Source organism: Trachypithecus francoisi, unplaced genomic scaffold, assembly GCF_009764315.1.
Source record: "Trachypithecus francoisi isolate TF-2019V2 unplaced genomic scaffold, Tfra_2.0 Lachesis_group8, whole genome shotgun sequence".
Lineage (NCBI taxonomy): Eukaryota > Metazoa > Chordata > Mammalia > Primates > Cercopithecidae > Trachypithecus > Trachypithecus francoisi.
This window is the reverse complement of record NW_022681473.1, coordinates 98,885,339-98,900,471: the sequence shown is the minus strand read 5'-3', so window position 1 is coordinate 98,900,471 and position 15,133 is coordinate 98,885,339. Positions and strand designations below refer to the sequence as shown.

Genomic DNA, 15,133 nt, shown 5'->3' with positions numbered 1-15,133 from the left:
TGGAAAGCACAATGAAAAATAACTTCACATCTTCCTTTACCAAAGAATCTACTGTGGGATATTCTAAAAAACTTTAAAAAAAACAAAAAAAAAGTTTAACTAAAATAGATTTCTCACCACAAGTATGTGAGGTAATACCTACGCTAGTTAGCTTCATTTAGCAATTACATAATGTATATTTGTTTCAAAATATGTTACATACCAGAAATATGATTTATCAATTAAGAAAAATAAAACTGCCGGGCGCGGTGGCTCAAGCCTGTAATCCCAGCACTTTGGGAGGCCCAGACAGGCGGATCACGAGGTCAGGAGATCAAGACCATCCTGGCTAACACGGTGAAACCCCATCTCTACTAAAAAATACAAAAATCTAGCCGGGCGAGGTGGCGGGCGCCTGTAGTCCCAGCTACTCGGGAGGCTGAGACAGGAGAATGGCATAAACCCGGGAGGCGGAGCTTGCAGTGAGCTGAGATCCGGCCACTGCACTCCAGCCTGGGCGACAGAGCGAGACTCCGTCTCAAAAAAAGAAAAATAAAACTAAAGATTGACTTCTTTATGTATCTGCTAACCAAGATCTTTAAGTCCAGAGACGTAATTGGGGAACATTAAGTCATATTCATAAGTTAAAATCTCATTTCTGAAGATAATTTCGCTCGAGTTCTATGCTTTCTAGAAATTCAGTCTAACGTAGGAAGATATTAATCTCACAGTCAAGAAAGTACAATCAGGAGTTACAGCAATTTTACAAAAGAAATAAAACTTAATAATGTTATCAAGTATTAGAAATCAGGCCATTGTGCATCCAAAAAATCACATTTGAGAGGATTTTCCATATGTCTTTGACAAAACTAAAGATGACGTTCCCTATCTATACATAAAAAATATTTTTCAAAATTCTGAAGAATAAGCTAGACTGGCCATAGTGGCTCATGCCTGTAATCCTAGCACTTTGGAAGGCCGAGGCGGGTGGATCACCTGAGTTCAGAAGTTCCAGACCACTCTGGGCAACATGGAGAAACCCTGTCTCTACTAAAATACAAAAAAGTAGCCAGGTGTGGTGGTGGCGCACACCTGTAGTCCCAGCTACTCAAGAGGCTGAGGCACAAGAATCACTTGAGCCTAGGAGGCAGAGGTTGTAGTGAGCTGAGATCATGCCACTGCACTCCAGCTTGGGCTACAGAGTGAGACTCCGTCTCAAAAAAAAAAAAAAAAAAAAAAATACATATATATAAGCTAGACTTATCTATCAGCAAATTACACTGCTTGAATATCTGAAGCACAAACCTGCAACCAAGAAGTAGCAGAAAATGATAAACTTTATTGTTTTTCCATTCAATGAAAGTATCCAATTAAAAAATGACTTACCCTTTGAGCTCTTTCTTTTAAATCTCGATCTTGAGCTAGAAAAGATTCCAATTTTTTCTGGACATCTATAAGTTTTTCTGGATTGATTCTTTGTAACAAAAAGATAAAGATTAAAATAAGACATCTATAAGTTTTTCTGGATGGATTCTTTGTAACAAAAAGATGAAGGTTAAAATAAGGTATCTCAAAGTTGGAGACTAAAAATAGTAAGCAGCATTTTCCTATTTTCCTCAGTATTTTTAAATGTATAACTATTTCTCATCTATGAATCAGATTAGATGGAAATTAAACTACACACAAGTTTGACACTCTTACCTACTATGAATAACACAGGAGAAATGACATGTCAGACAGTTTCTCTAAACATCCCATGCTGAGTGAGATACTTGGATTAACACCACCGTTAGCATTGGCTACTTAACAGAAAGTAGTCTCCCACGAGAGATCCATTCTATATGAAATGGAATAAATGAAATTTAATTTTTTTTTAAGAGGTCTCACCCTGTTCCCTCAGTGAGGCTGGAGTGTAGTGGTGAAATCACAGCTCACTGTAACCTTGAACTCCTGGACTCCAATGACCCTCCCACATCTCAGCTTCTCAAGTAGCTGGACTATAGGCTTGCACCTATAACATGCCTGGCTAGTCTGTTTGTTTTTTCTTTTGTAGAGACAGGGTCTCACTGTTTTGCCCTGGCTGGTCTGGAACTCCTGGCCTCAAGCAATCCTTCTGCCTTGGATTCCCAAAGTGCTGAGTTACAGGTGTGAGCCACCATGCCTAGCCCTAATGTCATTTTTATAAATATTTGTTTCAGTCAAATATCATAAAATCAATTTCAAGTAATAAACAAGTAGCCAAAGACTGCAGTGATTTCCTTATTTAGAAATTAGGCATACTATAACAGAGATGATATTTAACTCTGCCCAGAGAAGCTACAGGAAAAGAAAAAAAAAATGTTACAGAGGTCTAGGCTTCACAAGAGACCTCACTGCTTCCCTGATTTTAGGCTGAACCACATTGTTCAGGCCAGGATGGTGATAGGTGGCGGCAGGTAAGATTGTGTGTGTTTTTTTTGTTTGTCTGTTTTCTTTTGTTTTTTGAGACATAGTCTCGCTCTGTTGCCCGGCTGGAGTGCAGTGGTGCGATCTCAGCTCACTGCAAGCTCTGCCTCCTAGGTTCACGCCATTCTCCAGCCTCCCGGGTAGCTGGGACTACAGGCGCCCGCCACCACGCTCGGCTAATTTTTTTGTATTTTTAGTAGAGACGAGGTTTGACCGTGTTCACCAGTATGGTCTCGATCTCCTGGCCTCGTGATCCACCCGCCTCAGCCTCCCGAAGTGCTGGGATTACAGGCATGAGCCACCGTGCCCAGCCATGACTGTTTTCACTTATTTTTATTATAAAAAATTTCAAAATACACAAAAGAAAAGGTAGAGACTTTCACTCAGCTTCAACAATTACCAAGTCATAGTCAATTTTGTCTCTTCTACATCCTCAACACTCCTCCCTGAATCTAACCGCTCTCCAAATTATTTTTAGGCAAATCAAGCCAGGATGTTTCAATAGCTCCAGTACAAGTAAGATTCTGATGGATTCCACTGATGCTGAATGTACACATCCTTAGAGACAGGACAGCACAACTCTCTGAGATGGCTATACAACCCCAAAAGTAATTCCATCCAAGAGGTTTAATTCTTTCAATCAGCAGTGCTTCCTGAAGTTAACAAGTTCTCCATCTCATTTTCTCCACTAATAGTCTTCAGAAAAGACCATTTAAGACTTTAGAAAAACAAAAAAAAAAAGAGTCAGACTTCTGATATCCAGTACCCTATGGATGGAGGTTGGAAGTCATCACTCCATCACAACAACAAGTAAAAAGTAGAACAGACTGGAAAAAAAAGAAATCAACAACTCTTCTTTTATCCATGATAAATATGGAGGACACAAGACAAACCACAGTCCCCTACACAGGAAAGAGAGAGGTGAGTACAGGGAGTCACCACTTACTTCAGCTGAGTCATAAGCAGAAACAACAGGGGGAGCCAGTGCTTGGGTGGGAGACCCTCAACTGTAATTGATAAAACCTGCTGGAGCCTCGGTGTGGACAAGTCTGAGAAGTAAAAACTCCAGGAGGACCCATTCATAGGGCAGCCCCACACACACGAGTTTTACCCCAGGAGCTCAACTAAGTTCTCACGGTAAATATCGGAAAAATTCCCTCATGCTTTCAGCAAAACAAGTGGAAAATGAACCACTTTGAAATATGCCTGAGCACTCTGCTCTTAACTAGTTTCTCCTGAGGGTGGGCGTTGTTAATGAGAGCCAAGCTTCCTAGGGTTTTATCTGAGCCTAACTGACCTTGGGGGAGGGAAATGCCCAACTCTAGCCATCCTTTCCCACTTAAGTTGGGGTGGTGGCAAGGCAGAGACTGAAAAGAATTTGTAAAGTTCACAGTCCAGAGGCATAGGCTCACTAAAAGACTGAGACCTACTATAGGTCTTAGGAATGCTTCCGCCACAGCCCCCACTGCCTCACACCTTACCACCACAGCACTAACACACCTTACCACCACAGCACTAACACACCTTACCACCACAGCACTAACACACCTTACCACCACAGCACTAACACACCTTACCACCACAGCACTAACACACCTTACCACCACAGCACTACCACACCTTACCACCACAGCACTACCACACCTTACCACCACAGCACTAAACACCTTACCACCACAGCACTACCACCACAGCACTACCACACCTTACCACCACAGCACTACCACACCTTACCACCACAGCACTAACACACCTTACCACCACAGCACTACCACACCTTACCACCACAGCACTAACACACCTTACCACCACAGCACTAACACACCTTACCACCACAGCACTAACAGCACTAAAGGCCTATTGACAGCAATTCTTTTTATAATACCTGGTACATCATATCTATCATAAAAAAAATTACAAGGCATACTAAAAGCAAAAAACATAATTTGAAGAGACAGAGTAAAGCATCATAACCAGACATGGCAGGGATATTGGAAGTATTAGGCCAGAAATGTAATTTAAAATAACAGTGACTCATATGCTAAGGATTCTAACAGATAAAACAGGCAGCATGCACAGATGAGAAACATAATCAGAGAGATGGAAATCCTAAGAAAGAACCAAAAGGAAATGCGAGAGAACAAAAAGAACTGCAACAGAAATGACTAATACCTTTGATAGGTTTATTACTAGATTGGACACAGCTGAGGAAAGAATCTCTGAACTTGATAAAAACCTCCAAACCTGACTGAAAACAACACAACAGAACTTCAATGACTACGGAACAACTATGAAAAGTGAATATATGCACGATGGGAATATCAGAAAGAGAAGAGAAACAGAAGCAATGCTTCAAACAGTAATAACTCAGAATTTCCCCCTAAATTAATGTCAGACACTAAACCACAGATCCAAGAGCCCAGAAAGCTCCACACAGGATAAATGCCCAAGTGAGAGGGGGAGAGACAGAGGGAAAAAGAGAGAGACTGAGACTATACCTAGGCATATCATTGTCAAACTACAGAAAATTAAATATTTTTTTAATCCTGAAAGAAGTGGGCGGGGGGCACCTTACCTATAGAGGAACAAAGACAGGAATTACACCTGATTTCTCAGATACCATGCAAGCAAGGAGAGAGTGGAATGAAATATTTAAAGTGTTGAGAGAGAAAAACCACCAGCCTAGAACTCTGTACCCCACAAAATTATCCTTCAAAAGTGAAAGAGAAACACTTTTTCAGACAAACAAAAATTGACAAAATTTATGTCCAGTAGAATTGCCTTGCAAAATATGTTTAAAAGTTATTTAGAGAGAAAAAAATAACATAAGTCAGAAACTCAGATCTTCATAACAAAGGAAGAGCACATCAAAGGAATAAATGATGGTAAAATAAAATTCTTCTTATTCTTAATCTGTTTTTTCAAATTAATAGCCCCAGCGTGTTTAATTATGTATATTTATGTGTATGCGCTTATGTATGCTTTACATAAGTGAAGTGAATGACATCAATGATACAAGGGACAGGAGGGATAAATCAGAATTATAAGGTACTCACACTACCTGTGAAGTGCTGTAGCATTATGTCATTATTTCAAAATGGGCTTGGATTACTTGTAAACGTATACTGCAAAAACGTTAGAGCAATCACTAAAAAAAAGTGAAAAACAAAAAACACAAACTGGTATGCTAAGGAGAGAAAGCAATCATAAAATGCTCAGAATCACAAGAGGCAGAAAGAGAGGAGACGAAAAAAGAACAGGGCAACAAACAAAAAACAGTAACAGATACATTAGATATTCATCCAACTATATCAATAATCACTTTCAACATCAATAGCCTATCATTCAACTATATCAATAATCACTTTCAACATCAATAGCCTAAATGCATCAGTTAAAAGAGATGTTGTCAGAGTGGATCAAAAAACAAGACCCAACTATATGTCATCTACAATAAACCAACTTTCCCTATAAAGACACATAAATTAATAAAAGTGGTTTGATAAAAATATATCATGCTAACACTAATCAAAAGAAAGCAAAAACAGCTATATTAATGTCAGAGCAGACTTCCAAGGAAGAAACTTCTCAGGGATAAATGGCATGACATCATGATAAAGAAGTCAATTCTCCAAAAAAGCAACAATCCTTAATGTATAGGCTCCTAACAATAGAGCATCAAACTATGTGAGACAAATACTGATAAAATTACAACCAGAAAGATGAATCCACTATTATAATTAGAGACTTCAACACCCTTCTATCAGGAATAGACAAATCCAGCAGGCAGAAAGTGTCAGTAAGAACACAGTTGAACTCAACAATACCATCAATCAACTGGACACAATAGACATCTAGAGACTACTTTATCCAACAACATAATACACATCTTCTCAAGCTCACATGGAACATTCACCAAAATAAAACACATTCTGGGCCATAACACACATCTTAACAAAATTAAAAGAATATGAATCATACAATATCTGCTCTCACACCACAATGGAATTAAACTAGAAATAAGAGAGGCCAGGGGCAATGGCTCACACCTGTATTCTCAGTACTTTGGGAGGCTGAGGTGGGCAGATCACCTGGGGTCAGGAGTTCGAAACCAGCCTGGCCAACATAGCGAAACCCCATCTCTACTAAAAATACAAAAATTAGCTGGGCGTGGTGGCCCATGTCTGTAATCCCAGCTACATGGGAGGCTGAGGCAGGAGAACCACTTGAACCCAGGAGGTGGAGGTTGCAGTGAGCCAAGACTGTGCCACTGCACTCCAGCCTGGGTGACACAGCAAGACTCTGTCATAACATAACATAACATAACATAACATAGAAATAGCAGAAAGGTAACTGGAAAATTCTAAAATACATGGAGATTAAACATACCTCTAAATAACACAAGTCAAAACAAAGTATTTTAAAATTTCTCTTGAATTAAACAAAAATGAAAATAACTTAGCAAAATTTGTGGAACGCAACAAGAGCATTACTTAAGAGGGAAATTTATAGCACTGAATGCATATACAGTCATGGGCCACATAATGATGTGTCAGTCAGTGATGGACTGCATATACACCAGTGGTCTCATAAGACTGTAATGATGGCCAGGAGCAATGGCTCACACCTGTAATTCTAGCACTTTGGGAGGCCAAGGCAGGAAGACTGCTTGAGCTCAGGAGTTGGAGATTTGCCTCAGCAACATAGGGAGACCTTGTCTCTACTAACAATAAAACAAATTAGCCAGGCATGGTGGCAAAGACTACTCAGGAGGCTCATTTAAGCCTGGGAGACTGAGGCTGCAGTGTGCCAGTGAAGCTGAAAAATTTCTATCACCTAGTGATGTCGCAGCCATCATAACACTATAGGGCAATACATTATTCACATGTTTATGGTGATGCTGGTGTAGGCAAACACACTGCACTGCCAGACATATAAAAGTATGGCACTTACAATTACACATGGTACATAATACTTGAAAATGATAAAACAACTATTACTGATTTATTCACTATACTTTTTACTATTTTACAGTATTTTCCTTCTACTTATAAAAACACCCTCAGGCAGGTCCTTCAGGAAGCACTGCAGAAGGAGGCATTGTTATCGTAAATGATGACAGCCCCATGTGTGTTACTGCCCCTGAAAGCCTTCCAGTGGGGCGATGTGAAAATGAAAGACAGTGATACTAATGATCCTGACCCTGTGTAGGCCTAGGCTCATGTGTTTGTGTCTCCATTTTTAACAAAAAAGTTTTAAGGGAAAACAAATATTTTTAACCAAAAAAAAGCTTGTAGAGTAAGGATATAAAGAAAATATTTTTGTATAGCTGTAAAATGTGGGCTTTAAGCTAAGTGTAATTACAAAAGAATCAAGAAGCTAAGAGTTTGTAAAATAAAAAAAGTTACAGCAAGCTAAGGTTAGTTACTGAAGAAAAAATGTTTAGTGTAGCCTACGTGTACAGTGTTTACCAAGTCTACAGTTGTATACAGTAATGTATACTACTAACTCTTCACATTCACGCACCACTCACTGACACCCAGAGCAACTTCCAGTCCTGCAAGCACTGTGGTAAGTGCCCTATGCAGGTATGCTTTTTATCTTTCAAACTGTATTTTTACTGTGCCTTTTCTATGTTTAGACATGCTTAGATACACACCTACCATTGTGTTAAATTGCCCACAGTATTCAGTGTACAGCATGTACAGTATTAATGCTGTACAGGTTTGTAGCCTAAATGCAATAGGCTATACCATATAGCCTAGGTATGTAGTAAGCTATACCATCTAGGTTTGTGTAAGTGTAGTCTATGATGTTTATACAAGGATAAAATTAATGATCCCTTTCTCAAACTTATTCCCATAATTAAGCAACATATGACTGTATTAGAAAGAAAGTACCTAAAAATAACTCATCTACAGTTCCAACTTGGGAAACAGAAAAGGGGTAAATTAAATCAAAAGCAAGCAGAAGAAATAAGAACTAGAGTAGAAATGACTGAAATTGAAAACAGGAAATCAATAGGGGGGAAAAAATTAAATCACAAGCTGGTCCTTTAAAAAGAATAAACAACTAAAAGAAGTCATAGGCCTATAACCATACTAAGAAAACAAAAGGACACAAGTTATTATTGGAAAAGAAAGAAAGAGTATCATTACAAATCCCATGGATATTAAAAGCATAAAAAGATTATGAACACCTCTATGCCCACATATTTGATAACCTAGATGAAATGGACCAATTCCTTGAATGACAAAATCTTACAAGAAGTAAACACTCTCAATAGGCTACTATCTATTAAAGAAATTGAATCAATAATTTATAACCTTACAAAACAGAAATCACCAAACCCAGACGGGCTCACCCATAAATTCTACCAAACATTTAAGAAAGAAATACCAATTTCCTATAATCTCTTTCAGAAGACAGAGTCAAAGGGAATACTTCCTAACTCATTCTATGAGGCCAATATCACTTTAATACCAAAACCAGACACAGACATTACAGGGGAGAAAAAACTACAGACCAATATCACTCATGATAGATGCAAAAGTCCTCAACAAATACAAAAAAACCTACGGCTAATATCATACTTCATGGTGAGAAACTGGAAGCTCTCCTGCTAAGATCAAGATGTCCCCTCTCACCACTGCTGTCCAACATCATTCTAGAAGTCCTAATTAATGCAGTAAGACAAGAAAACGAAATAAAAGGCATACTGATTAGGAAAGAAATAAAACTGGCTTTGTTCACAGATGCATGATCATCTATGTAGGAAATAGAAAAGAATGGACAAAGAAACTACTAGACTAATAAGCAATTATACCAAGACTACAAGATTGAAGATTAATATACAAAAGTTAATTACTTTCCTGTTTTCATCACAAATGAATAAGGGAACATCACTACAAATCCCACAGACATCAAAAGGATAAAAAGACTACTATGAACAAATTTGGAGGCCAAGACAGGCAGATTGCTTGAGGCCAGGAGTTCAAGCCAACATGGCAAGACCTCATTTCTACTAAAAATACAAAATTTGGCCGGGCGCGGTGGCTCAAGCCTGTAATCCCAGCACTTTGGGAGGCCGAGACGGGCGGATCACAAGGTCAGGAGATCGAGACCATCCTGGCTAACACGGTGAAACCCCGTCTCTACTAAAAACTACAAAAAAAAAACTAGCCGGGCGAGGTGGTGGTGCCTGTAGTCCCAGCTACCCGGGAGGCTGAGACTACAGAAGGCTACAGAAGGCTGAGACTACAGCCTTCTACCCAGGAGAATGGCCTGAACCCAGGAGGCGGAGCTTGCAGTGAGCTGAGATCCGGCCACAGCACTCCCACCTGGGTGACAGAGCAAGACTCCGTCTCAAAAAAAAAAAAAAATACAAAATTTAGCCAGGCACGGTAGCACATGCCTGTAGTTCTAGCTTCTTGGGAGGCTGAGGCATGAGAATTGCCTGAACACAGGAGGTAGAGGTTGCAGTGAGCCAAGATTGCAAGACTGCACTCCAGCCTGAACAACAGAGCAAGACTCTGTCTAAAAAAAAAAAAAAAAGAAAGAAAAGAAAGAATACTATGAACACCAATTTACCAGTAATAAATAAGTGGAATTTGAAACTAAAAGCAATACTATTTACATGATTAGCACTCCCAAAAATGAAACACTTAGGTATAAATCTAACAAAATATTAGCAAATTAAATCCAACAAGGTACAGAAATAATTATACATCATAACCAAGTGACATTTATCCCAGGAAAGCAAGGCTAGTTTAACATTTAAAAAGAAAAAGACCTTAATGTACTCCATCACATCACTAGGCTAAAAAAGAAGAAAAAAAAAAAATCGCATGATCTCATCAGACTAAAAAAAAAAAAAATTTTTTTTTTTTTTTTTTACAAAATCCAATATCCACTCATGATCTTTTTTTTTTTTTTTTTAACTCAGTAAACTAGGAATAGAGGACAATTTCCTCACCTTGATAAAGAATATCCACAAATGCTGGCAAGAATGTGGAGTAACAGGAACTCTCATTCATTGCTGGCAGGAATTCAAAATGGTGTCGCCACTTTGGAAGACAGTTTGGCAGTTTCTTAGAAAACGAAACATATTTTTACCATCTGGCCCAGCAATCATGCTCCTTGGTAATATTTATCCAAAGGAGTTGAAAACTTACGTCTACACAAACCTTCACATGGATGTTTATAGCAGCTTTACTCATAACTGCCAGAACTTGGAAGCAATTATGATGTCCTTCAGGGTCAGGCGTGGTGGCTCACACCTGTAATCCCAGCACTTTGGGAGGCCAAGGAGGGTGGATCATGAGGTCAGGAGATCGAGACCATCCTGGCTGACATGGTGAAACCTCGTCTCTACTAAAAACACAAAAAATTAGCCGGGTATGGTAGTGGGCGCCTGTAGTCCCAGCTACTCGGGAGGCTGAGGCAGGAGAATGGTGTGAACCCGGGCGGTGGAGCTTGCAGTGAGCCGAGATCATGCCACTGCACTCCAGTCTGGGCGTCTCAAAAAAAAAAAAAAAGATGTCCTTCAGACCTTTGAAAGCTGAACGTTAATCCAATATCCACTAGTTATAAGACTTAGGTAAGATTAAGGGAACTGCTGACAAGAATCTAATTGTGGCTTTTTGGTTTTTACTGATGTGATTTTACATATTTTTATTAAGGGAATGAAAAGATCTTTTCTCTTCCTGATCTATCTTTAACCCTGTATTTAGTAACCTATAAATGACATCCTTTATATAGCACCTTATTCTCCCTGACCCATCAGAATTCAGACAACTTACTAGTTTTTATGGCAATCTGGTTATTTGCATAAAATCAATACAAGTCTGTCCTTTTTATAACCAGGCTACAGTTGGTTATATAAACAAGGTCAAAACAAAACAACCTTAAATGCATACTACTAAGTGAAAGAAGCCAATATGAAAAGGCTAGGTACTGTATAATTACAACTATAATATATGACATTCTGGAAAGAAACCTATGGAGACACTAAAAAGATCAGTAGTTGTCAGAGGTTCAGGGGGAGGGGAGAGGAATAAACAGGTAGAGCACAGGATTTTTAGAGCAGTGAAAATGCCGTATGATATTAAAATGGTAGATATGCATCATTACACATTTGTGCAAGCACACAGAGTGGACACGACCAAGAATGAACCCTAGTGTAAACTATGGACTTTGGTGAAAAACGTCAACGTAGGCTCATCAATTGTAGCAGGTGTACTCTGGTGGGGGATGTTGATAACGGCAGAGGCTGTGCATGTTCGGGGAATGGGCTATATGAGAACTCTTATCTTCCTCTCAATTTTCCTGTGAACCTAAAATTGTTCTAAAAAGAGCCTTTTGATAAAAGTCAAACCAGGCAGTTGAAAAAATTACGGGGAGGAGGGAATTAGGTGCACATAATTAAGCATAACAATTTCATGCCCTCATTTTCCTAAAAACATAAAGACAACAAGTAGGTCTTACTTGATTTCCTTCACAGGTACTTTCTTCTGAAGAAGCTGCTGCACCATAGCTTTTTCTGAGGGAAGCAAAATTAATAAAGCTTCACCATCCTCTTTGTACCTAAACAAAAAGAAACAAAAACTTTAACACATCAATGTAATCTGCATTTTACATTGTAACAGTGTGATGAATAGGTAAACATGGAAACCAGTTCATCTAACCATTAAATATCAGAGACTGGCTTTTAATCTCTAATAACAGAAAACTAGGACTCTGAACACCTCATATCATTTTCATCACTAGTTATCATTCCTAGTGACTTTCAGGCTGTTCCACAGAAGATGATCTAAATTCTAAGAAAGAAATCAATTAAAGAGATTTTCTTAAATAGCTCTCTATCCATATAACAAGGAGACAATTTCTCACTCAAGCCACTAGAGGATCATAATAAAGTTAACCTCTGAATAAACATGGCACCCAATATATACTTTTAAAAACAATCAATTCCTTTTCCTGGGGGTTTTATTTACACTTTGGAAGTAAAATCGTCCTGAAGCATTAGTTATAAGAAATAGATCTGTTCGGCCAGGCACGGTGGCTCGTGCATGTAATTCCAGCCCTTTTGGGAAGCCGAAGCAGGTAGATAACCCAAGGTCAGGAGTTTGAGATCAGCGTGGCCAACGTGGTGAAACCCCATGTCTACTAAAAATGCAAAAATTGGCTGGGCGTGGTGGCGGGTGCCTGTAATCCCAGCTACTAGTGAGGCTGAGGTAGGAGAATTGCTAGAACCCAGGAGATGCAGGTTGCAGTGAGCTGAGATGACGCCACTGCACTCCAGCCTGGGCAACAAAGCAAGACACCGTGAAAGGGAGGGGAGGGGAGGGGAGGGGAGATCTTATTCCATGCTGCATCTTCAGAAATTTGTACTAACATGGGCCACAAAACATCCTGTAGTTACTAAGCTTCTTGTGCTACTTGCATACAGATTTTCCCAATACCTTAATGTCAGCCATTACATACAAGCAGTAAAACAGAGAACACAATTGGATACTTGGAGAAATGTTTTAAATAAAAAGAAGAAAAAAATCTCAAAACACTCTCACCAGGATTCATACTTAAAATGTGAGGAGCAAATAAACCTTTTACTGAGAAACTTTGTTGTGGGCATAAACTGTAAAGAACATAAAGAAACAGAAGATGAAAATTCCTGTCTCCAGTGATCTAATGTTCCTGTTAACCAGAAAAAACAAACACACAGGCAAGAGTCAAGAGAACAGTCACAAAACAGTAAATAAGTAGGTGCAAAAGAACAACCATAGGCAATAAACACCACCAACTCAGAAAGGAAAAGAGGCCACTCGGGGTTAGCCAGAGAAAAACAAAAATATGTCACAGAGTATGAAATGAAATTTCAGGTGGGCCTTGAAGATGGAAAAGAGTTTAAAACTATCCCCCTGGGCAGTACTGGACTAAACCATCCATGCAGCCAGAAGTCATTAGCATCTAAAGTGGTGAAGAGAATAAGGTACTACAAAGGAGGAGAATGGTATAAACAACGGAGTGGAAGCCAGAAAATACAAAGAAAATGTATTAAAGAGTGAACAAGAAAAAGAGAAATTCCACTGAAGCCAGGGTACACAAACAAACAGCAGGAAAGATTGCTAGAAAGGTACATTAGAGCCTGTTTTCAGAGGCCCCAGAATGTCTCTGCATACAGAGACTGAATACCACCAATAGGTAAGTAGAATTTTATCATCAAATTCTGGAAGGAAAAACTGGTTTTGACATACTAAGAGGTGGCACTCCTGGAGAAACTAACATCTAAACTGAGACCTAAAGAATAATTAGGAATTAATCTGACATTAGGCGAAGGGATATAGATGGGGTAGTCGAGTTTTCCATGGGCTAAGGCACCATTCGAGAGTCCATTGGATACTTTCATCTTCTTCATGCCTACTTGCTTTTCTAGTCAACAGAGGGGACAGAGTGACGCTGAACATACAATTTACTACTTTCACCAATTATCTGTTTAGAACTGAAAGACTAGTACCAAATACCTTCCTCATAGTATTTTAACACAGAATAATATGACTCACTTCATCTTCATTCACTAAAAAAAATTATGAATTTAAAGCAGACCCCTAAGCAGTATGGGACCAAACCATGTGTGAAGGCAGCATTTACTACTACATGAAGCAGTGAGGTGACACACTGAGCAGACAAGTTAACGGAGAGACGTTATGTCTGAAGCTCCCAGACTCCACCAAGGAAAGATTACAGGTCCAAAGAGGACAGGAATCAGTTAATGCTAACTCCTAAGCAGTATACTTCCAAAATGCCCTTGAGGCAGCCAGACTCCTGAGGTTAAGCGAATTACCTTCAGAAGTAGAAAGGCTTATTCTGTCTGGAGCCATTAGGAAGGAGGAGAACAGTGGGTTGAGGGCTACGCAACAGTCAACCCTTTTAATACTCTACATTCAAGTTCAGGGATGGCAAGATGAAATAAATAGGCCCACAAATCTACATAGGGCAAGAACTGTGGCAAAGAGGTAAGAGAACCTAGGAGATCAAAAAGGCATTCACTCAATGAATGTTCTCTCATGTTCCAACTGACTCCTAGAAAGGAATAATAAGGCTAGTCACACCTCTGTTCATCTCATCTACTCATTCCCAGGGAGAACCTGGGAGGATGAGTCAGGACTAATGTCACAAAGGGCCCATGATCAAACCTTTTAAAGCCTCAGCTAACAGAATATATGTAGAAGGCTACACAAGGTTAAGACAAATAGCAACAGCGGAATTTTAGAAGAAAAAGACTCCCAATGGAAAATGGAAAATGGAAAATGGAAAATACCCAAAGTCAAATCCATAAGGCAAGTACCCATTAAAAAGATCATTGGCCATTTTACCTATTTTACATTACACACATCTTTTCCCTGAAACAACATAAACCACAAGTAATCTCCCACACGCTAATACCAAAAGTTCCCCAGTAAGCTTTTATTCTAGAATAAAAGCACTTTTTAAAAGAAGGCATAAGTACATTTCACTTTTTAAAAAAATGCTTGCAAGAATACAGTCTATTTACCCATGAGTGAGCTTTTAGATTTCAAAAGCAATATTCAAGGCCCAAGGCTAAACACATAAGAAATAAGCGTTCTTCATAAGATCTACACTTTAGGCCAGGCGCGGTGGCTCACGCCTGTAATCCAGCACTTTGGGCGGCTGAGGCAGGTAGATCACG

General features: G+C 39.2%; 1 protein-coding gene across 1 annotated transcript in view; it reads right to left on the bottom strand.

Moving 5' to 3' along the window:
- DDX10 (DEAD-box helicase 10) overlaps positions 1 to 15,133 on the bottom strand; it is a 281,967-nt gene that overhangs the window by 226,819 nt on the left and 40,015 nt on the right. Inside the window, exons 10-11 of the mRNA XM_033204074.1 lie at positions 11,911 to 12,009; positions 1,366 to 1,453 (exon numbers count right to left, since the gene is read on the bottom strand). Coding sequence (XP_033059965.1) covers positions 1,366 to 1,453; positions 11,911 to 12,009 — 187 coding nt within the window. The remainder of the gene's footprint in view (positions 1 to 1,365; positions 1,454 to 11,910; positions 12,010 to 15,133) is intronic.